Raw genomic sequence first — 25463 nt, 5'->3', positions numbered from 1 at the left:
CAAGTGTGTCCTGCCGATCCAATATGTACATCACTTGTTGAAGGGAGGGATTGACTACTTTCAAAACCGGTTCGCTTATACGAACATCAGAAACGTTCTGTGCAATTGCATCATGTACCATAGTATCTGAATAAGGGAGTCCACATTGACACTCAAAAGCACAATCCCTAGTAAGGCCTTGCAAGGTTGCAAACCACTCCCGATTAGTCTGACCTGCCCCACATTTTGTACGAAAGAAGGTATACCTTTTCGCAACTACATTGACTGATTCTTTGAAATATGCATCTAATGCAGACAAAATTTCTTCGTGGGACATAGTTGCTACGTCGCGTCGGGGAAATAATTCGACTATCACACGGTACGTGTTCACACCAACAGAAGACAACAAATAAGGCTGCCGCTCGTTATCTTGATGGAATCCAAATTGATGCGACCACTCTGTCCAGCTTCCCAGTGCAGTATCAAAAGGGCAAAAAGTGGGTGCAACAGCGTGTTGTGGCTGTGTTAGCGGTGAAGCGGCCGCTGCCGCATCGTTTCGCATCGCATTGCACATTGACCCTGGACGAGCTGTCCAAGGGCATCCAGTAAGGCCTGTGTCTGCTGATTCTGTAAGCGATAAAATTCGGACAGTACATCTGGAGATTGTGGCGAAGCCATTACACAAGTGAATCAGGGCAATATCGATAAGAACACTTTTACTCTCGTCGTCAACATTGTAGTTGGCAGGAGAGCCAACCCCGTATGGCCAAAGGAGGCCGAAATGCAGGCATTTTAGCTCACGCAGGCTGGCGTGAGGTCTGGAACATGACAAGGGAATTAGAATTGAGAAAAACGGACGTAGCTGGTGGAATACTTAACTTTAATCCATTAATGGAGAATGTCGCTCTTTATGGTACACGATTCACAATACCAATAATAACTGGTAATGGCGCCTTGCTAGGTCGTACCAAATAAGGTAGCTGAAGGCAATGCTAACTATTGTCTCTGCAAATGAGAGTGTAGAAGTCAGTGAACCATCGCTAGCAAAGTCTGCTGTACAACTGGGGAGAGTGCTAGGAAGTCTCTCTAGACCTGCCGTGTGGGGGCACTCGGTCTGCAATCGCTGATAGTGGCGACACGCGGGTCCGACGTATACTAACGGACCGCGGCCGATTTAAAGGCTACCTCCTAGCAAGTGTGGTGTCTGGCGCTGACACCACAATTTAAATGTCAGGAAGTCATTTCTGAAAGTATCTGTATGGAAGTGAAACATGGACGATAAATAGTTTAGACAAGAAGAGAATAGAAGCTTTCGAAATATGGTGCTACAGAAAAATGCTGAAGATTAGATGGGTAGATCACGTAACTAATGAAGAGGTATTGAATAGAGTGGGGAGAAGAGGGGCTTGTGGCACTACTTGGCTAGAAGAAGGGATTGGTTGGTAGGACATGTTCTGAGGCATCAAGGGATCACCAATTTACTATTGGAGGGCAGCGTGGAGGGTAAAAATCCTAGAGGGAGACCAAGAGATGAATACACTAAGCAGATTCAGAAGGATGTAGGCTGCAGTAAGTACTGAGAATGAAGAAGCTTGCACAGGATAGAGTAGCATGGAGAGCTGCATCAAACCAGTCTCAGGACTGAAGACCACAACAACAAACACACTAATTTTCACGATAAAGAAAGGAGCAGCCCTTTAAAACTGTATTTCACCAAAACAAAGAAAGCACCATACTTCTACTGGCAAATCAGCACCTTGTTTAAGAAGCTGTTCTTGTCTGCACAATGCTGGAACGAATTATCCTATATTAATACCAACAACTCAAACACTTACATTCAAGCATATTTTGTTTTGCCTGTGATTGTGTCAATCCTTGTATGCCAACCAGTTAATATTTTTGAATAATTTTACACACACTCCCTTTGAATAGTTATTTAATACATTTAGTCCCATTTCTGCCACCAGCAGCAGGCATTCGTAAATATTACACACCTAATTAACAACTTCAGGAGTCTTTCACATAAGTCTGGATAGAATCTTCTAAATTTTCAAACCGCGTGAGAATATAATTCTCAAGCTTTGGATGGCCACCTAGACTATTGTCGTCAAGAATAAAACCACTGACTGCGGGGGCTGGCACTTGTATATTCATGACTGCAGCCTCTGGTACCAGTAACAGAGGGCCAAAATGACGTGTGTGTAAGCTGATTGGGCAGTTCATAGCAGCTCCGGTCCACCACAGGACTGAGTGACCATGTTTGAAATTGTCGCTCCTATCTCCCTACAAGCGCCAAGCATTTGTTGTCACTTCCTTTCGGCACCCGAAGCTCAGCATCACGCTCTATTGAGTGTGTATCCCTGGTATCTTAAATTTGTCACTGTTCATTCCTATCTCAGCTGCCTCTTTTATAATGAGATTCCAGTATGTTGATGCATGAGCCACTGCTCTCCTGTTTTCAAAAAGTGTTGTGTCCATTTGTCAGGCAATGCTCAGATATGGCCGACAAACATTTGATATAATCTCATGAGTTACCACAAACACAATCAAACTGCACGGAAAAATTAACTGACTTTAAAGAAACTTTCAACAGCTGGAATGAAGAGAAGAAAAGACAAGTCCATTTGAAGAATTGTGAAGCATAGGTCTTTGTTTGTAAAACGGAAAAGTCAGTAAATCATGTTATGATGTGTTAATGGTGTCACACCTGGCATGATAATGAGCCACTAGGAAGTTTCCACAAGTCAGATGGCTAATGTGCACTAGGAGTATGTATGTGCAAGTTTTGACTGTCTCTTGATACTCAGCTTAAACATATTGTGTATAGCATTGTTTGTAGGAATTACTTTAGTCGACAAAGTGTTATGTTGTTGGGCTGTTTCTTTTAACACTGAGTACCAGTGGCTTCTGCCTAAAACCACAGCCTTATTAATTTTTTAAGTACAAGTGCCTTTTGCATGAAATCAACACTATGATTGCAATACATAGATATGTAGTGGTACAGTAAGGTACTTCTATAAATGTAGCAGTCACGTACGGTGATTAGAGCAACAGTTGGCACAGAGCTGGTGTTATGTGATTTTAAGGGATTGTGACGAGCTTTTTTTTTATATAGTAATCATATTGTGGAGATCACTGCCACTGACAGTAAGTATATCTAAAGTTACCGTAATTTAATTTCGAGTTTCTACTACTGCTATTATGAAACCATTGGAGCAGTACATACATTTGATATGAATTTATTAAATTTTAGAGCCAAGATTGCTATTTAGGAAAGTGTTTTGTTTCAGGTATTACGAGTTCATGAAAGGTTCGAGATGTGGGATTCTGTCCATGAAAAATGAGAAACTGCTTTCAAATATATATCACGAAATGATGGGTGGTTGAAAATTGTACATCCCAGTAGATCCACAATTGACTGTTTACTTTCTGCAAGTTCTCTTTTTATTCCTCTTTGTTGCTTGTTCATGGAAGAAAGTAAATTTTGTGAAAAATTTTAAAATTATATGACAAAGCGAAACTTCTTCCTTAAGATACCCGATTGTTTACTTGTTGCCTATTTCTTCTTTTGTTTGTTGTTTACGATGATGACAAAGGTCAATTTTGCTGAAAACTATATTTTAATATTTTTAATTGTTGGAACTCAAAAGGGTCAAGTAAGAACCCTAGGTTTCCAGCAACAGTTCTAAAAAAGGGGACTATATGAACCAGCCTCCTTAGATTTTTTCATAGGGCTTGAAGGTCAGCATAACAGTCCTGTACTTCCAAAGTTGACGGTTCGAATCTCGCCAATAACTAACAGCACTCATAAAAATTATCCTCGAATGGCATTTTTTGTAAGTTAGCTTGAGAACTGCGTCGTACTGTTTTAAAAAATTGATGTCTTGACACTGGTCTACAAAAACCATAAGAATGAAGAAAATCAGAGTGGGCCAGTCCGTAATGGCCTCTTATAAGATCAAAAATTTTATAAAACAAGAGAGTAAGGCTCTCTTTCAAAGGAAAGAAGCAGAAAAATTCTCAAAAAAGTTTACACTATTCTGAGAAAGAAATTTCAACACCCCCCCCCCCCCCCCCCACACACACACACACACACACACACAGTCTCAAACAGCTGAAACCACACTGTGAGCAGCACATGATAGGAGTGGCGACTGGGTGGCGGAAACTAAGAGGCTGGGGCGGGGAGGAGGAGGGATAGTATGGTGAGGGTGGCAGACAGTGAAGTGCTGCAGGTTTGGTGGCGGGCAGGGGAGAGGTGGGGGCAAAGTAAAGGAAAAGGAGAGAAATAAATAAAATACTGGATGTGGTGGAGGAATGATGGCTGTGTAGTGCTGGAATGGGAGCAGGGAAGGGACTGGATGGGTGAGGGCAGTGATTAATGAAGGTTGTGGTCAAGAGGGTTACAGGAATGTAGGATGTATTGCAGGGAAAATTCCCAGCTGTGCAGTTCAGTAAAGCTGATCTTGGTGGGAAGGATCCATATGGCACAGGCTGTAAAGCAGTCACTGAAATGTAGGATATCATATTTGGCAGCGTGTTCAGCAACAGGGTGCATGGTCGTCCACTTGTTTCCTGGCCACAGTTTGTCGGTGGCCATTCTTGTGGACAGACAGCTTGTTGGTTGCAGTTTGGCTTGTAGACCACATGACTGGTTCCACAGTTGCCTTTGATTGGATAGGTGATGTCAGTGACCAGGCTGCAGTAGGTGGCGGGAGGATGTACGGGAGAGGTCTTGCACGTAGCTCTATTACAGGGATATGAGCCACGAGATAAAAAATTTGGGGTACGGCCAAGGGCACCTGCATAGCACCATCCTATGCCAACCTATTCATGGGCCATCTAGAGGAATCCTTCCCAGAACCCTAAACCCCTCACCTGGTTCAGATTCACTGATGACATCTTTGCTATCTGGATCGAAGGTGGGGACACCCTATCCACATTCCTCCAGAACCTCAACAACTTGTCCCCCATTTGCTTCACCTGGTCCGACTCAACCCAACAACCCACCTTCTTAAATGTTGATCTCCACTTCAAAGATGGTTACATCAGTACCTCCGACCATATCAAACCAACTAACCACCAGCAATACCTCCACTTCGACAGCTGTCACTCATTCCATACCAAGAAGACCCTTTCGTACAGCCTAGCCACCAATGGTCATCACATACACAGTGACGAGCAGTCCCTCTCAAAAATACCAACGGTCTCACTGAAGCCTTCACTGACTGTAATTATCCTCCAAACCTTGTACAAAAACAAATCTCCCGTGCCTTATCTCCCACCACATCCCAAAGCCCCATCGTCCAGCCACAGAGGAGCATTCCCCTTAGTACCACCCAGGACTGGAGCAACTGAATTACATTCTCCGCCAGGGTTTCCATTACCTCTCATTGTGCTCTGAAATTAGTAATGTCCTGCCTATTATACTTCCCACTCTCCCTACAGTGGTATTCCCATCCACCGAACCTACACAATATACTTACACAACTCCTGCTCCCAATCCCGTAGCTCATACCCCTGTAGTAGACCTACATGCAAGACCTATCCCACACATCCTCCCAGCACCACCACCACCACCACCACCACCACCACCACCACCACCACCACCACCACCACCACCAGTTCAGTCACTATCATCATCTATCCCACCAAAGACAGGGCTATATGTGAAACCAGTCAATGTGGTCTACAAGCAAAACTACAACTACTATGCTGCATTATATGTGGGCATGATAACCAACAACAAGCTGTGTGTCCACATGAATGGCCCCCACAAACTGGCCAAGAAACAAGTGGACCGACCAGTTGCTGAACACGCTGCCAATCATCATATCCTTCATTTCAATGACTGCTTCACAGCCTGTGCCATATGGATCGTATCAACCAACATCAACTTTCCTGAACTGCACAGGTGGGACTTTCCTGGCAATACATCCTACGTTCCTGTAATCCTCCTGGCCTCAACCTTCGTTAGTCACTGTCCTCACCCATCCAGCCCTTGCCTGCTGCCATTCCAGCACTACACAGCCGTCATTACACCACCACACCCAGTCTTTTTTATTTTATTTATTTCTCTCTGTTTCTTTCCTTTTCTGCTACTTCTCCTCCCTCTCTATTCCCTGCCTGCCGGCCAACCTTCAGCACTCCACTGTCCGCCATTCCCACCATACTATCCCCCCTCCTCCCCGCCCCAGCCTCCACCTTTCCCCCACACTTATCACGCAGTAGTGCGGCTGCTCATAGTGTGGTGTCAATTGACAGAGATGCACGCACCCCCCCCCCCCCCCCCCCCCCCCCCACACACACACCCAACCACGAGAGAGAGATAGAGAGAGAGATAGAGAGAGATAGAGATAGAGAGAGATAGAGATAGAGAGAGATAGAGATAGAGAGAGATAGAGATAGAGAGAGATAGAGATAGAGAGAGATAGAGATAGAGAGAGATAGAGATAGAGAGAGATAGATAGAGATAGAGATAGAGATAGAGATAGAGATAGAGATAGAGATAGAGATAGAGATAGAGATAGAGATAGAGATAGAGATAGAGATAGAGAGAGAGATAGAGAGAGAGTGTTGACAAGCTTTAAGTGTGAAAATCTTTTTGTTGTGCCTATCTGCGGCCTCTGCTATATGGTGAATGGCAACTTGCCTTCTCAGAATATTGTTACATTCCATCCTAGATTTTCCACTGTTAAGAAAAAAGTTAGGTTCATCATGGAACATAGGTTGCAGTTACAAAGAGTTGAAGAACACATATTTCCATGCTAAATATTGATCATTAAGAATAAAGACTCAATTCTGGAAAGTGCACATGAAAGTGAGCCACAAGCAGGAAGGAAAAAATGTGTCTCCTCCATGGCCTCTTAGGGGCTCTGGAGCTCCTGCACCCAACTCATAGTTGCCTCCAAATGCTTCAATCGTTTGTTACTTCCTGCCAATTATTTGTGCCTATCCTGCTGCATATTGCTTCAATTCCATTTACCAATGGTCTCCTGGGTCTCCCTCTCGATTTCTTATCAAATCACTTCTCCATGAACATTGTTGAAACTGCTTTGTCCTTCATTCTCATCAGGTGGCCTGACCACTGAAATCTTCTGGAATTTATTATGCTTTTTATTGCTGCTCGTGATAACTTGGAGATTTCTGTGTTGTGTACTCTCTTTCAACTTTGCAATTCATGTCACAGTGTGGACCAAAGATCTATAGACTTAGTTTCCAAGTACTTCTAATTGGTGTTCTTCCCTTTTAAAAACTACATGTTTTGGCTCCACAGATAATGACTGGTCCGATGTTTGTATAATATAGCCTCATTTTAATTTTCCTTGTTAGTAGTTTAGACCTTAGAAGTTTTGACTGAAGTAGTACACACTATTAACATTTTGCTGTCTAATTTCCTTTCTACTTGTGTCTGATTTTGTTTGTCTATCATAGCATGCAGAAATTTGAATTGTTCAACATTTTCAAATTTATGGTTGCCGATTATTAGATGCGATTGCTTATCTTGTTCATCTCTCCATCATGAACTACAATGTATGAGGGGCATTTGAAAAGTCTGTGCAAAGTCCAGGAGATGGCACCACCGGCACTTATCAAGGTCATGTTTAGTTAGTAGCATCTTTGGAAAGAACACAAATCAAGTTTCAGCCATACTGATCTATTACTTTGTGTTTGGCATTTATGTGAATCGAGAAAGTCGAGTGATTGTCAAAAAAAAAAAAAAAAAAAAAAAAAAAAAAAAAAAAAAAAAAAAAAAAAAAAAAAAAAAAAAAGGAATTTCGTGCGGTAATTAAACTTCACCTTATGAAATGTTATGGCCGTTTGCTACTTGTTACGACTTCTGCACCACTTGTTAGCAGCAGACACATTGGCTGCGCCAAAGACTGAGATGGTGTGGAGTTTTACAATTTATTGTTCATAGTACTATGAATTGAAGGAAATCAGTAACATCAATGAAACCAGTCCTTTTCAACAATCTTCTGCATAAAACAGTTGCTTGTAAAGGTGAAAACTTTCGAAGAAAGAAATAGAGTAAAATTTGTCTTACGCTTAAAGTTTGGTACCAGCACTGATGGGTCTAAAAAGATGCTGCCCTCTGTCGCTGGAAAATCAAAACTACTATGTTGAATTTCTGTCACCAAATTGCGGAAGCTAGCTGCTTCCATCGGATTTGGGTGCTATCGAAGATTTCAAAATATATTATAGAAAATTCATTGTGCAGAAGTCCTTAAATTTAATGGAGGCTGGAAAGGGACCTGGCCTCCTTTAAAGCATCCAGGCTGGACACACTGCATTACATAGCAAAGATATGGATGGAGGTTAAAGAGTCTAACATCTCCAACTACTTCCAAAAAGCTGAACATTTTTGAAACAGATGAAGGATGTTGATCTGGTGTGCCATATCTGGATAAAGCCAATGATGACCAAATCTCCTAACTTCATTGTGATAAAAGCTGCAGTTGGGGTATTCAGTTAAGGTTTTCACCATTCTGATGATGACTAAGTCTATGGAACAGTCTAGTTTGCGATTTTTTTTATGTGGTGCTGGTAGGTTAGTCTGGAAAACAAGGGTGCCACGAAGTAAAGTTGTCAAAAATTGTGGCGAAACAGGCAGATAAAGTATTACCACCAATTAGATATGTTGAAGTGACAACACATTGGACATTCATAAACATTGTAAAAGAAACTTTGTGACAAATGATACACTATGTAATACACAAACTCTCATTGTTTTTGCCCATTAATCTGTATCGATGTTTTGAAATGTTTTGTGTACTTGATAATTACTCTTTGTATTCTTCTGCAGATGTAGATGTCAAAATTTTTGAATTTATTTATGAACTAGAAAAACAGGTAGAAATATTCAGTAGAAGTAATGCACACAATTTTTTTTTTACATAAAAAGATGTAGAAACACCAATGTGTTCATGAAGTGTCAAAATTATATAAGACCCAGGGCTTCAAATTAAGAGTCAGTAAAATGGTTTACTGTTGTTTTACAGGGTACATGCTTAAAAAGTATTTTGTCACCATTAACACAATTTTTAAAAGTTTCTTGTAAAGTGTGAAAGAGTGAGGGAAGTCACAGATCACAGAGTGTAAAAGCACTTACCATCCTAGGCCTAAGCCAACAAACCATCATGTACCGTTAAATAATAGATGTGACATACCAACATTGAGTTTGCACAATCCAAATGTTACTAAAAATGGAATTACGAAAGTGTTACGATATGAACATTGTGTAAACGCCACCAGTTTCGTCAAACCAACTGCATCCATGTGCGAAATCACAAAGAATTGCTCCAATGCCAGTAACAACCAATGCACAGTATTAATTGCAGACGTCAAAGTTGTGTATAAAAATGAACTCTAACAAGCTACAAAGGTATTAACAAAAACACTGATGCTACTGGAGAAACAAACTACAATTGTTTTGGGGATACCAAACAGATTCAACCTCCCAAGTTCTCCTGTGTAAACAAGGGATTGAGAAAGCCAACAGACAGTATTATAAAATGTGCCAAGCCTTCCAAAACACATTCGTTCCTGACACTGGGGATATGAACCGACAATTTTATAGTAGACGTGGTGATGCAAGGAAGCTATGTGTAGATTTAAGACTTTCAGACTATTTTTGTTTATTAAAATCATTAAAACATATCAACTAAGTACCAGAAAAACTTCAGCAAAAGACTTTTTACTGTTGACATCTAAACATTGTTCTGCTCTAAATTTAAGCGGTTGAGTGGCAAGTCCAAAAAAAAGATTCCAATCTCTGTACATTTTAACAAATATTCTGAAAATTTTTAACATGTATTTAATGAAGCATTTTCATTCATTCATTCATTCATTCATTCATTTATTTATTTAACCTGGCAAGATTAGGGCCATCAGGCCCTCTCTTACATCTATCCAGGCATTCTACTTATTTTACAGTCATATGTTTTAGTAGGCATGTTAAACTACATCTAATACGAAAAGTGAGATAAACAATTAGAAAGGTACACCTCGAAAAATACATTATTGAAGAGAAAGATTTTAGATAGGAGTGCTGGCAGCAGGGAGTATGAGGGAGACTCATGGTGATGGGAGGAGAAGAATAGAGAGACATGATTAAACATAATGAAGGAAAATACAAAGGAAAAGGAGACTGCGTGGCTAATAGAGATAGATGAAGAGGAAGGCATCTCAGGAGCAAGATAGGAGACGCTAGCTTTGCTATTTGACGGATGAGAGGATTGGCCTTGCACATTAATTTTGAGGAGAATTTTATGCGGATGATAGTAGGAAATGCTTCAACTTCTTCTTAAAAGCAACAGGAGATTGAATTTTCCTCAAGGTAAGGGGCAGTTTGTTCCAGAGGCGGACAGCGGCAACTGAGAAGGAGTTTGCAAAAGTTTTTGTTTTGCGAGTGGGCACAGTTAGGATACCAGATAAGAGTGACCTCGTGTTTCGATTATGATGGCATGACAGGTTTTTAATCTCTGAAGCTAGGTACTGGGGTGGTTGCGCGATGAGGAGTCGGTGAAGTAGACATAGAGTGTGGTAGTCGCGCAGTTTGTCCGGCCGCAGCCACCCTAGCTCGGAGTATGAAGCACTAACATGATCATATCAGCGAATGTTGCAGGTGTAACGCACACAGGCATTCATGGTTAGCTCTAGCCGTCTTTTGTTTCCACTACTCATGCCTTGTTGAATCACATCACAATAGTGGAGTTTCGATAGAACGAGTGCTTGCACGAGCTGGCGTTTCAAGTCCTGTGGGAATATGTTCCGAAACTTTTTGAGAGCATAGAGACAAGCAGAGGTCTTTCGGCACACTGCGACTGTATTCTCCGCCCAGTTGAGATGCTCGTCCAAAGTTACACCCAAGTTCTTCACTGTTTTCTGATATGGTATTGGAGTACCTTCAAGCAGAATAGGAGGTAGCCGTTCGCGGAAATCTGAACTTATTAATTTCTGATGGGCTATTAAGATTACTTGCGTCTTTTTTGCATTTAATTTAAGCCCAATGTTTTTTGCCCATGTCACTACTGAAGACAGATCATCATTCATCAGAGCGATTGCAGTGTTTACGTCTCAAGTCTGACGCTTAGGTAGAGCTGGAGGTCGTCGGCATAGAAATGATGTTTACAGGAGGACAAAACCGACGAAATATCGTTGACATACAAAGAAAACAAAAGTGGTCCTAAGACTGATCCTTGTGGCACTCCCGAAGAAACATGTTTCCAGGAAGATTTTTCATTTGCACAGACAACACATTGCTGTCTGTCTTTTAAGTAGCTTTCAAACCATCTCATTGCACTATCAGAGAAATTAAGCTGTTGCATTTTTCTGAGTAATATGTCAAAGTTAACAGTGTCAAAAGCTTTGCTGAAGTCCAGTAGCGTCAATATTGTTGCCTTTCGATTGTTGATGGCATATTTCTGGTCATCAGTTACTTTAATTAGAGCAGTGTTTGTGCTGTGATGTTTACGGAAACCGGATTGAAATTTGTCATATAGACTGAATTCATGCAAGTGTTCAGTGATTTGGTCATGAACAATATATTCAAGTGCTTTGGAAACAGCAGGCAGTATGCTAATTGGTCGGTAATCACTAGGCAGTTGCGGGTTTTCGATCTTAGGGATGGGTCGAATTATGCTTTTTTTCCATGCAGTGGGGTATATTCCGTTCACGAGGGAAAAATTAAATATGTCAGTTAAGACAGGTACTAAGATATCGGCAACATTCTTAATCATGGTTATACCGATACTGTCGTTGCCTATTGCATCAGAAGAGATTCTCATTATTGCTTTTCTTGCCGTATTTGTTGTTACACGTTTTAGATGGAAGGTATCGTCGTTAGTTATCCTGTTTGGGGATTCTTGTGGACGGTAATTATCAGCCGTGCTGGTATTCAGAGGTGCAGAGAAGAATTCATTTAATTCGTTAGCTGACACATGGAAAGTAGTTTCCGATTTTGCCTTTCCGACCCCCAAGCTACGGAGATTCTTCCATAGAGTCGTGGGTGTCAGATCGCTGCATACAAGGGAGCGAGCGTGCCTGATTTTGGCATTGCGAATGCATTGTTTCACTCTGTTCCGTAGCTTTCTATATTCTTCGAAACGCTCGGGTTTCGGATCTGCCTTGAAACGTCTGTGGGCAGCATCCCTATTAGTCATCATTTGACGTAATTCAGCTGTCAGCCATGGAGCAGGAGATTTTCTTACACGGACTGTGCGCACAGGTGCATGTTTGTCATAGAGGGCAGTGAGTTTATCACCAAGTTCATTAATTTTACCGTCGATTGTAGGTTCTCTGATTATTTGATGCCATGAGATTTCTGAGCAATCGGCTGTTAGAGCGTCAAGGTCAATACGGTTCATGTTCCTACAAGTTATGTAACGCGATTTGATCCTTGGGGGCTGCACAGAGTAGGCCAGGAATATTACATCATGTGCTGAGAGGCCAGGGGCCGATGATTGACCAACATCTCTTACTTTGTCAGTCTGTTTCATTGCGATCACGTCTATAAGAGTATGACTGTGCGCCATATGGTGTGTAGGTTGTAATGGAAGAATGTTCATGCTATTGCAACTAAACAATCGTCTTAGGTTTATTGCGGAGGGAGTGTCTCTTAGCAGGTCTATGTTCAAGTCACCCATTACGATGACATGTTCGTATTGACACTGAAGTGAATGTAATTCAGACTGGAAGGAACTCGTTGAGCTTATGTTTGGCGGCTTGTACAAGACGCCAGTCAAGAATTTCTGACTTTGTATATTTATTTCAATGAAGATGAATTCAGCCTCTTTTTCTTCAGCAGGATTTGACGTACATAAGACTTTCGCTTTGAGATCTGTTCGTATATATGCGCCGACCCCGCCACCTCGCTTTTTTGATCTGTCTGCCCTAAGAAATGTGTACCCTGGGAGATGAATAGATGCAGAGGATATGCGTGGTTTCAACCACGTTTCAGATAAGAGGATTACGTGGTAGTTTCGTTGGTTGAAGAGGAGGCTAAGTTCTTCGTAATGCGCAGGTAAAGACTGAATGTTGCAGTGAGCTGCTAAAAGCTCGGATGCGTTCCGCTGAGCAGCATGGAGTAGGGTGGCAGACTGGTTTGTCCCTTTGTTAGGCACTACCTGCCGCGAGGGGCACTGGCCGGTGTTTCCGCCAAGTGACATAATACAGGGGTGTCCGAGATTTTGTGCGCCCTGTTTGTGACTCCGCGAGAGCCGAAAGAAAGGCGACTGCAAGAGATTTCCTGAGGTTGCGGGAGTATAGAAAATGGATTAGTGGTATTCGGTGCAGGGAGAATATGACCAAAATGGTGACAGCTGTGTGTCACTGAGTATCCTATGTCATAAGAGGAGAAATGTAGAGTATTTGAAACAGCTTAGGGTGGAAATAAGGGAAGGGGAGTGATTTAAGAGGCAGATGCTGCCAGCAGAGAGAAGTAAGCTTAATATTTAATAGAGTATCGTAGGAAGCTAGAATTAAATTGAAATTTACTAGAGTGATTATCGTAGGAAGCTACAATTAGATTTAAATTTGCTTAAGTGATACTGATAGTGATTTTTGTTATGAACAATTTAAACCAAAGAAATGGTTGACTAATGAACTAAAGGAGAGACTAATAATTGCAATAGAACTATTACAAAATGGAAGAGAATAAACTGAGAAAATGAAAAAAGTATTAGCAGTAACTAAAACTAAGCAATGGCTACAGCTAAAGACACAAAAAAATAGTAAAAAGTTAATACAGTTACAAAAACAATTAGTTGAAGGTACAAATAATTAAAAAGTTAATACAGTTACAAGACTATATCTGAGTATAGGACTGTTAAAATTTGCAAATGGTGTTAAGTTTGACGTTTGGCTCGAGTAGGTTCACTTAATACTATTTAGTTCTGTCATGTTTGTGACTGTCTTCTTTCCAGCTGCAGTCTTAATGATTACTCTGCCATCCTGAGTCCACACATTCTGAAGACCGAAATGGGATATGGCACTGTTTAAAATCTTTAGCCGTTCGTGTGTCAGGTCTTCCCTTATTGTAATCCCTGTCCTTGCTAACTTCTTCTGGGTAAAGATCTCAGCCCTTTTTCGGTACGACACAAATTTAATTATTATTGGACGAGGTTTGGTAGCACCTGGTAGTTTTCGTCCCACCCGGTGGCTCCTGTCAATGTTTGCCTTGGTCAATTCGACGCCTAATTTTTCACGCGCAACCTGTATTAGCAGGTTGTCCGTGTCTTCTTTATTTTCTGCTACTCCAAACAGTCGTAGACTATTTCTCCTTTGGTACTGTTCTAGCTCGTCTGTGGCGGCAGACAGTTTCACTTCCAACTCTCGTACCTTTTTCTCGTATTCAGACACAGACTTTTTTAGTGCTGTAATTTTGGCAGTATTGGCCTCTACAGTTTCACGCATTTTGGCCAATACTGCTGCCGTTACAGTATCTGATATGGTGCCTGCTATGAGATCGAGATTGTTTCTATCGCGAAGCGCAGCGTTTACCTCAGAGCGGACCAGCTCCGCTATACCGGAAGCCGCGGCCGCACCTTCCGCCAGGAGCAGGCCCGCCGCACCTGCTGCTTCCCTCCTGCTGGACGCGCTGCTGTTGATTCTTCTGTTTACCATTTTCTCACAGATATTGGCGGAGCACAGAAAAAAATAGCACTACTGCACAGAACACTGTTGTTTACACGATTTCCACTTGTACTAGACAACACCACCTGCGAGAACACCTTCAAATTCGACTAAATTTCGTGAGCCGAACTTAACACGTGTTACACTGCAGCCGCCATGAGCTGAGAATCAGTGTCTAATAAGCTAAATTGGATAACTCCTGAAATACAAATATCTAATGAAGGAGAGAGAGAGAGAGAGAGAGAGAGAGAGAGAGAGAGAGAACCACTGTACAAGGAACTGAAATACAACAAAGACCCCGTTTTCATTAACTATGTTAAACATTATAAAAGCATATATAAAAGGGTAATGAAAGCAGCGAAAGAAATGGTTAGTAATAAATACATCTTGGCTCACGAAAACAAATCAAAGGCAGTATGGTCCATCGTAAAATAAGAGTTAGGTACTAGAACTGACAGCAAAGATATTTCCAAAATTAAGGTGGGGAGTAAAATTGTAACAAACCCGACTCAGATGTCAGGGTTATTCAACATTTTTTTTTATATCACTGTATGTAAATCAGATGTAAATGTACGTGCTTATGCAGAGAAAGTACACTTAAGACAAGACAGAAGAATATTTTAACAAATTTGAGAAAATTTCAGTTAAATATGTAGAGAAAACTATATTACAGCTACAAAACAAAAATACTGCTGACTGGGAAGATTCTGCTGGGTGGGATGGCATACCTACCAAAGTAGCTAAAGCAGCTGCCACAATACAGACTCACCCTCTTCGCTCAATAATTAATTAATTGCTCGAAGGAGGCCACTTTCCAGATGTTCTAAAGTATGAGGTAATGCCTTTGTTTAAGGAAGGCTTGAGAGAAGACATGGGAAACTACAGCCCAATCTCTATTCTCCCGATTTTTCAAAAATGTTTGAAAAAGTGGTGGTAACACACATTAAAAAAATTATAGAGAAACCAAACATAATTTCAGATAATCAATATGGCTTTCAGAAAGGCAAGAGTACAATAGAAGCTATTAATGAGTTTGTGAAAAAGTCAGTTCTGCCTTAAACAAGCAGAGAAAAGTGACCTCACGAACGCATTTGATTGTGCGAACCATCACTTGCTCCTGCATAAAAATAAAGGTTTGGAATTTTGGGTTGTGCTTTAGAGTGGTTCAGGTCATACCTCACAAACCGAAAACAAAGGGTAGTTGTATCATCAAGTAAGGGAAATTCCTTCTCTAAATGGATGATTATTTCTCAAGATGTTCCACAAGTCTCCATTCTGGGTCCAATTTTGTTTTTACTTTATGTAAATGATCTACCCCTGCACATTAATTCACACTCAGTTTTATTTGCTTGTTGAAAGCAATGACTCCAAACAAAACTATTAGAGAATTTGGAAAACTGGTTCCAGCTAAATTAGCTGAAAATGAATACTGGCAAAACACATTTGCTGCACTTTCAAACTACAAACTCTAAGGTAAAAGAAATTCACATTAGTCACAGAGACCAAGAACTAAAAGAATCAGACTGTGTTAAATTTTTAAGCATACATTTTGACCAAAATCTATCCTGGTGTTCACACAGTAACTACACACATCACAAAGTTTTTCTCAACTCCTGTGGATATTGTGTCACAGACAGTCCCTCTGACTGTTCAGAAATGTCACTAAACCCACCCAAAGATGTACACAACAATGTATTAGCAGCACCTATCAGATGGAGGGGGGTCCAACAGCCGATCAGCTCCAGACATCCTACCAGGAAGGAGGTACATGACTGGTGTTGTCTGTAGTTCAATACCGTGTTTCAGTCCTGTCCGAATTGTTACTTTGTGCCAAGAAGGGCTATTAACAAGGGAAATATCCAGGTGTCTCTGAGTGCACCAAACCGATGTTTGGGCATGGAGGAGATACAGAGAGACAGGAAATGTCGACGATATGCCTCCCTCGGGCCACCCAAGGGCTATTACAGTACTGGATGACCGCTACCTATGGATTATGGCTTGGAGGAACCGTGACAGCAACACCACCATGTTGGTTGAAGATTTTTCTGCAGCCACAGGACATCGTGTTACGACTCAAACTGTGCACAATAGGCTTCATGATGCGCACCTTCACGCCCGACGTTCATGGTGAGGCCATCTCTGCAACCACGAGAGCATGCAGTGTGGTACACATGGGCCCAACAATATGCCGAATGAATCCCTCAGGACTGGCATCACGTTCCCTTCACTGATGCGTGTCACACATGCCTTCAACCAGCGACGTGTTTGGAGGCAACCCGGTCAGGCTGAACGCCTTAGTCAAACTGTCCAGTGAATGCAGCAGGGTGGCATTATGCAGGGCCGACCTACACCACTGGTGGTCATGGCAGGCACCGTAATGGCTGCACGATATGTGGATGCCGTCCTCAGACTGATAGTGCAACAATATCGGCAGCATATTGACAAGGCATTCATCTTCATGGACAACAATTCACGCCCCCATCGTGCACATCTTGTGAATGACTTCCTTCAGGATAACGACATCGCTTGACGAGAGTGGCCAGCATGTTCTCCAGACATGAACCCTACCGAATGGGACTGGGATAGATTGGAAAGGGCTGTTTATGGACATGACCCACCAACCACTCCGACAATCTGGACCGATGAATCTGTAATGTGCTCGTGGATAGTATGCCATGATGAATAGAGCCATGCATCAATGCAAGAGAGCATGCTATTGGGTATTAGAGGTACTAGTGTGTACAGCAATCTGGATCACCACCTCTGAAGGTCTCACCGTATGGTGGAACAACAGGCAATGAGTGGTTTTCATTAGCAATAAAAAGGGAAGAAATGATGACGACGTTGATCTCTATAGGTTCTGGAACGCTCGGAACCGAGGTGACACAAAACTTTTTTTAATGTGTGTATTTAGCAACTACACTAAACAGCCTCACATTTGCAAAGAAGATTCTGACATATTCAGCTAGCATGGAGACAAGAAAAATAATTTACCACAGCTGCAACAAATCAGTTATAAGATATGGCATTATTTTTTGGGGAGGCACAAGCAAAATGACTAGAATCTTAAATTTACAAAAATAATTTGTTAGAAATATGCCTAATGCATGGTTCAAGGTGTGTGTTCCTGTAGTCATGTCCTTGTTCATGAACGACAGGCAACCTATGAGTGGCCAAGTAAGTGGTCCCGACAGTCGGGATACCAGTTACTTTGGAATAAGGCTGGGCATCTCGGCCATATTCTGAGTCGTGGTCACCTTTGTGCTCATACGCCAAAGACTACTAAATCCACTGGTTAGTCCCTCAACCATTAGGGGTAAAACTCAATGGGACTCGGGCCAAGTAAGGCTAGCAACCTGCTTCCCCGATACTTAAAACATGATGCTGGCCACAATCAGAGCAAAATACCTCGGACCTTTGGAGGTGATGGAGTCCCACCTATAACTGACGAACCAGGGACTCCTAAAACACGACTTGGCAAACAAATGGTAATGAGATGGGGAGCTATTAATATCAGTGGGGGCTACCCTGGGAAGAAGGTAGAGCTGGCAGAGGCTGCAAGTAAGATGGGGCTAGACGTTTTAGCTGTTAGTGACATTCGGGTAATGGGTGAGAAAGAAGAGGAAGTGGGAGAACACAAGGTCTACCTGACAGGAGTCAAAGCAGGAATAGCACAATGGGGTGTAGGGCTTTACATCAGGAAAGAAATGAAACCCAGCGTAGTTGCAGTAAGGTATGTAAACGAATGATTAATGTTGATAGATTTGACAGTGTCTAGCAAGAAAATTAGGATTGTGTCAGTATATTCGCAGTGTGAAGGGACATATCAAGATAAGATTGATAGTTTTTATAAGGCACTCAGTGATGTAGTTGTTAGAGTAAAGGACAAGGACAGTGTTCTGCTCATGGGTGATTTTAATGCCAGGATTGGATATCTCACATTGGGGTATGAAAAGGTTATGGGTAAATTTGGAGAGGATATGGAGGCCAACAGGAACGCGAGACAACTCTTTGATTTCTGTGCCAGTATGGGCTTAGTAATCACAAACTCCTTTTTTAAACATAAGAACATTCACCGGTATACTTGGGAAGGCAGGGGAACCAGATCTGTCATTGACTATATAATAACAGATCAAGAATTCAGGAAGGCTGTGAGGGACACACACGTATTCAGGGGATTCTTTGATGACACTTATTATTTAATCCGCAGTGAAATTGGGATTGTGAGGCCGGAAGTGCAGGAGGTCAGGTCCATATGTAGGAGGATAAGGGTGGAGAAACTTCAGGATAAGGAAATCAGGCACAAGTACATAACAGCAATCTCAGAAAGGTACCAGTTAGTTGAATGGTCAATTACAGTCATTGGAAAAGAAATGGGCAAGGTACAGGGACACAGTACTAGAAGTGGCTAAAGAATGTCTGGGAACAGTAGTGTGTAAAAGTAGGATGAAGCAAACAGCTTGGTGGAACGAAACAGTCAAGGCAGCCTGTAAAAGGAAAAAGAAGGCGTATCAAAAATGGCTTCATACTAGAACTCAGGTAGACAGAGAAAGCTATGTTGAAGAAAGAAACAAAGCCAAACAGATAATTGCAGCATCCAAGAAGAAATCTTGGGAAGACTTTCGAAACAAGTTGGAGACAATGGGTCAAGCTGCTGGAAAACCATTCTGGAGTGTAATTAGCAGTCTTCGAAAGGGAGGTAAGAAGGAAATGACAAGTATTTTGGACAGGTCAGGAAAACTGCTGGTGAATCCTGTGTATGCCTTGGGCAGATGGAGGGAATATTTTGAAGAGTTGCTCAATGTAAGTGACAATACGATCACCAATGTTTCAGATTTCGAGGTAGAATAAGATAGGAATGATGATGGAAATAGTATCACATTTGAGGAAGTGGAGAAAATGGTCAATAGATTGCAGTGCAATAAAGCAGCTGGGGTGGATGAAATTAAGTCAGAACTCATCAAATACAGTGGAACGTCAGGTCTTAAATGGCTACACAGGATAATTGAAATGGCCTGGGAGTCAGGACAGCTTCCATCAGAGTGGAAAAAAGCAGTAATCACACCAATCTTTAAACATGGAAACAGAAAAGATTGTAACAACTACAGAGGTTATCTCTTTAATCAGCGTTGTGGGTAAAATCTTCTCAGGTATTGTTGAAAGGAAAGCGCTAGTATTAGTTGAGGACCAATTGGATGAAAAATCAGTATGGGTTTAGGCCTCTTGGCGTTTGTCAGGACCACATCTTCAATTTACAGCAAATAATGGAGAAGTGTTATGAGTGGAACAGGGAACTGTATCAATGCTTCAAAGATCTAGAAAAAGGCATATGACCAGGTTCCTAGGAGTAAGTTGTTGTCTGTTCTACGAGATTATGGAATAGGAGGCAAACTTTTGCAAGCAATTAAAGGTCTTTACATGGATAGTCAGGCAGCAGTTAGAGTTGACGGTAAATTGAGTTCATGGTTCAGAGTAGTTTGAGGGGTAAGACAAGGCTGCAACCTTTCTCCACTGTTGTTCATATTATTTATGGATCATATGTTGAAAACAATAGACTGGCTGGGTGAGATCAAGATATGTGAACACAAAATGAGCAGTCTTGCATATGCAGATGACTTAGTTGTGATGGCAGATTAGATTAAAGTTTGCAAAGTAATACTTCAGAGCTATATCAGAAATGTAAGGACTATGGTTTGAAGATTAGCATCTCCAAAACGAAAGTAATGTCAGTGGGAAAGAAATATAAACGGATTGAGTGCCAAATAGGAGGAACAAAGTTCGAACAGGTGGACGGTTTCAAGTATTTAGGATGCATATTCTCACAGGATGGCAACATAGTGAAAGAACTGGAAGCGAGGTGTAGCAAAGCTAATGCAGTGAGCACTCAGCTACTATCTACTCTCTTCTGAAAGAAGGAAGTCAGTACCAAGACTAAGTTATCTGTGCACCGTTCAGTCTTTCGACCAATTTTGTTGTATGGGAGTGAAAGCTGGGTGGATTCAGGTTACCTTATCAACAAGGTTCAGGTTACGCATATGAAAGTAGCTAGGATGATTGCAGGTACTAGTAGATGGGAACAATGGCAGGAGGGTGTCCACAATGAGGAAATCAAAGAAAAACTGGAAATTAACTCTATAGATGTAGCAGTCAGGATGAACAGGCTTAGATGGTGGGGTCATGTTACACGCATGGGAGAAGCGAGGTTACCTAAGAGACTCATGGGTTCAGCAGTAGAGGGTAGGAGGAGTCGGAGCAGATTAAGGAGAAGGTACCTGAATTCGGTTAAGAATGATTTTGAAGTAATAGGTTTAACATCAGAAGAGGCACCAATGTCAGCATTGAATAGGGGTTCATGGAGGAATTTTATAAGGGGGCTATGCTCCAGACTGAACGCTGAAAGGCATAATGGGAACAATCTTAAATGATGATGATGATATGCCTAATGCAAAACCTAAAGTATCCTGTCACCCACTGTTAAGAAAATTGAAGATATTAAGTGCTCCATGGTTGTAGATTTATGAACTAAGTATTTTTGTATGCAGTATCCCATAGTTATTCATAGGCTTTGAACATCAATATTGTACTAGGTACAAAGAGAACTTTGTGCTTCCCACTAAATCTGTTTGCACAAACTCCAGAATATATGGGCATGAAAATTTACATCACTCGAAAAAGAAATCCTCAGCATGTAGATGGAACAACTAAAGCAAAAACTACGACAATTGTTAGTACAGAAATGTTATTATTCCTTAGAATAATTTCGTAATGACTATCTGATCAAGAAAGCAAGTGGCTGACCTTATTTTTAATTAAACTTACAGGATGAGATGGAAGACACCTTTTTTCCTCTTTCTCAGAAGGCAGAGTTTCTCATCCCAGTTTCCTAGCAAGCATCGACATAACAAAAAGAACTGCACCACTAGGTGATTAAGCTTAGAAGTTTTATGTCTACTAAATAACTGTAGTAATTATTCTCTCTTTTTACAGTAATACTGATGTTAAGCTACACACTGTCTCTGTAAATTATAAGTTAATAATTATTGTTTCTGTAATACACATAAATTGCAATTGCAGTAATGACAAGTCCCCATACATTACATCTTGTGATTTAACTCTGTATGTTATGGGATAGTAAAAATCCTGTTTCTGATGTAAATGTACTGATTTCAGGAACAACAATTAGCTGATGTATATTGGCAAAATTATATATCTGTATAATATAAATGTTTGTTAACTTAAATCACCCAGGTCCAAATATTCCCATTACACAAGTTGTTAATAAAGGTAGTCTGTAAAACTACAGTAACAGAGATTTGATTGGCCAGAATTTATGTTGTTATGGCGCAGCAACACAAGTCCCTTTCAATATGGGGTCTTAGTGACCTGCACCGCAATCCCAAATCTGTCCCTAAATCAATTTTTTTCTATTTTAAATCAATCTATTACAGTACTGGAAATATGCCCAAACTTTAGAGCCATTCTGTCTCCTTTAAATTTTAAAGCTTTCTCAAGTGAATTCTTATTTTGATATTAAGGTATCTTCTGTCTTTCTGTTTTTCCTTCTTGCACTTATCCCATCTAGTACAGGGTCCATTTGTGATGTTTGGGTGTGCATTTGGTCACTAAGTTTAGAATAAAATACAAAGTTTCCAAGCCGAGAACAGTCATCAAGGCAACCAAAGGGAGAGAAATTGTGCGCGCCATCTGTCTGCAAATTCATGCAAACTTAGCTTTGCATATCATTTGGTACTAATTTATTTATCTATACGTCAAGGTCTGTAAGACAAAACTGAGGAGCAAATCCTCAAGATCTTGGAACGTGTCAGTACATGAAATTACAACATAAAAGTAATAACAGATAAAAATAAAATGTTTATGAACCTGAAAAATGTCAAACCATAAGTTTAAGGAAACGCAATCAACTCTACAACAAGAATGAGCGTAATTTTTCAAGAAACTTCTCAACAGAATAGGAGGAGTGACCCATGAGGGAACTCTTCAGTTTCTACTTGAAAGCGTGTGGATTACTGCTAAGATTTTTGATTTCTTGTGGTAGCTTATTGAAAATGACTGCAACAGTATACTGCACACCTTTATGCACGAGAGTTAAGGAAGTCTGAGACAAATGCACGTTTGATTTGTGCTGAGTATTAACTGGGTGCAAGCTGCTTATTCTTGGAAATAAGCTGACATTGTTAACAAGAAATGACTGTGTGGAAAATATATACTGAGAGGCCAATGTCAAAATATCTAGGCTCGTGAACAGCGATCAACAAGAGGTTTGTGAACTTACAGAAAAGTGTGTCAGGCAACAAGCGGTGTAAGCCAAAAACATCCTTTTAGACTGGGCGTAAGAAAGAAGGTTGTATACATGGAAGAACCATGGAGATAGTAAAAGGTATCAGATAGATTATATAATGGTAAGACAGATTTTGGAACCAGGTTTTAAATTGGAAGACATTTTCAGGGGCAGATGTGGACTCTGACCACAATCTATTGGTTATGACCTGTAAGTTAAAACTGAAGAAACTGCAAAAAGGTGGGAATTTAAGGAGAAGGGGCCTGGATATACTGACTAAACTAGAGGTTGTACAGAGTTTCAGGGAGAGCATAAGGGAGCAATTGACAGGAATTAGGGAAAGAAATACAGTAGAAGAAGAATGGGTCACTTTGAGGGATGAAGTAGTGAAGGCAGCAGAGGATCGAGTAGGTAAGAAGACAAGGGCTAGTAGAAATCCTTGAGTAACAGAAGAAATATTGAATTTAATTGATGAAAGGAGAAAATACAAAATGCAATAAGTGAAGCAGGCAAAAAGGAATACAAACGTCTCAAAAAACGAGGTCAACATTAAGTGCAAAATGGCTAAGCAGGGAAGGCTAGAGGACAAATTTAAGGATGTAGAGGCTTATCTCACTAGGGTAAGATACTGCCTACAGGAAAATTAAACAGACCTTTGGAGACAAGAGAACCACTTGTATGAACATCAAGAGCTCAGATGGAAACCCAGTTCTAAGCAAAGAAGGGAAAGCAGAAAGGTGGAAGGATTATATAGAGAGTCTATACAAGAGCGATGAACTTGAGGACAATATTATGGAAATGGAAGAGGATGTAGATGAAGATGAAATGGGAGATACGATATTGCGTGAAGAGTTTGACAGAGCACTGAAACACCTAAGTCAAAACAAGGCCCCCGGAGTAGACAACATTCCATTGGAACTACTGACAGCCTTGGGAGAGCCAGTCCTGACAAAACTCTACCATCTGGTGAGCAAGATGTATGAGACAGTCGAAATACCCTCAGACGTCAAGAAGAATATAATAATTCCAATCCCAAAGAAAGCAGGTGTTGACAGATGTGAAAATTACCGAACAATCAGTTTAATAAGCCACAGCTGCAAAATACTAACACGAATTCTTTACGGACGAATGGAAAAACTAGTAGAAGCCGACCTCGGGAAAGATCAGTATGGATTCTGTAGAAATACTGAAACACGTGAGGCAATACTAACCTTACGACTTATCTTAGCAGAAAGATTAAGGAAAGGCAAACCTACGTTTCTAGCATTTGTAGACTTACAGAAAGCTTTTGACAATGTTGACTGGAAAACTCTCTTTCAAATTCTAAAGGTGGCAGGGGTAAAATACAGGGAGCCTAAGGACATGAAAGGGAAGCAGTGGCTGGGAAGGGAGTGAGACAGGGTTGTAGCCTGTCCCCAATGTTATTCAATCTGTATATTGAGCAACCAGTAAAGGAAACAAAAGAAAAATTCGGAGTAGGTATTAAAATCAATGGAGAAGAAATAAAAATTTTGAGGTTCGCCGATGACACTGTAATTCTGTCAGAGACAGCAAAGGACTTGGAAGAGCAGTTGAACGGAATGGATTGTGTTTTGAAAGGAGGATATTAGATGAACATCAACAAATGCAAAACAAGGATAATGCAATGTAGTCAAATTAAGTCAGGTGATGCTGAGGGAATTAGATTAGGAAATGAGACACAAAGTAGTAAAGGAGTTTTGCTATTTAGGGAGTAAAATAACTGATGATGGCTGAAGGAGAGAGGATATAAAATGTAGACTGGCAAGAGAAATTTGTTAACACCGAGTATAGATTTAAGTGTCAGGAAGTCATTTCTGAGAGTATTTGTATGGACTGTAGCCATGTATGGAAGTGGTGAAACATGGACAATAAATAGTTTGGACAAGAAGAGAATAGAAGTTTTCGCAATGTGGTGCCACAGAAGAATGCTGAAGATTAGACGGGTAGATCGCATAACTAATGAGGAAGTATTGAATAGGATTGGGGAGAAGAGAGGTTTGTCACACAACTTGACCAGAAGAAGGGATCGGTTGGTAGGACATATTCTGAGGCTTCAAGGGATCATCAAGTTAGTATTGGAGGGTAAAAATCGTAGAGGGAGACCAAGAGATGAATACACTAAGCAGATTCAGAAGGATGTAGGTTGCAGTAGGTACTGGGAGATGAAGAAGCTTGTGCAGGATGGAGTAGCATGGAGAGCTGCATCAAACCAGTCTCAGGACTGAAGACCACAACAACAACAACGGCATAAGTGAATGAAAATAAACAAAGTAGACTAATTTTCATGTCAAATGATTACTCACTTTAGATACTGTTCAAATATTAAAACTGGCAGCACGAAGTCTTTGAACAAGATCCTGAATACTCGCTTTCCGCAACAGTTTACTATCTATCTGAACACCTAGAAATTTCAACTGTTCACTTTCACTAATTTTATGCCAATTTTGTTGAATTGTGTGTAAGAACCTGTAAAAACTGAGCCTTATGGTGATTTAGTAGTTTATTTTCTACAAGCCATGAACTTAGGTTA

At 40.9% G+C, this 25463-nt stretch overlaps 1 protein-coding gene across 1 annotated transcript in view; it reads right to left on the bottom strand.

Moving 5' to 3' along the window:
• Positions 1–417: 417 nt before the first annotated feature.
• LOC126291938 (uncharacterized) overlaps positions 418–25463 on the bottom strand; it is a 136618-nt gene continuing 111572 nt past the window's right edge. The window contains exon 4 of the mRNA XM_049985661.1: positions 418–606. Within this exon, the coding sequence (XP_049841618.1) occupies positions 505–606 (102 nt within the window). The 3' untranslated portion in view covers positions 418–504. The remainder of the gene's footprint in view (positions 607–25463) is intronic.

The sequence above is a fragment of the Schistocerca gregaria genome, chromosome 9, assembly GCF_023897955.1.
Source record: "Schistocerca gregaria isolate iqSchGreg1 chromosome 9, iqSchGreg1.2, whole genome shotgun sequence".
In the NCBI taxonomy this organism is placed as follows: Eukaryota; Metazoa; Arthropoda; class Insecta; order Orthoptera; family Acrididae; genus Schistocerca; species Schistocerca gregaria.
The sequence above is the reverse complement of the archived record's forward strand: the minus strand, read 5'-3'. Positions and strand labels throughout refer to the sequence as shown.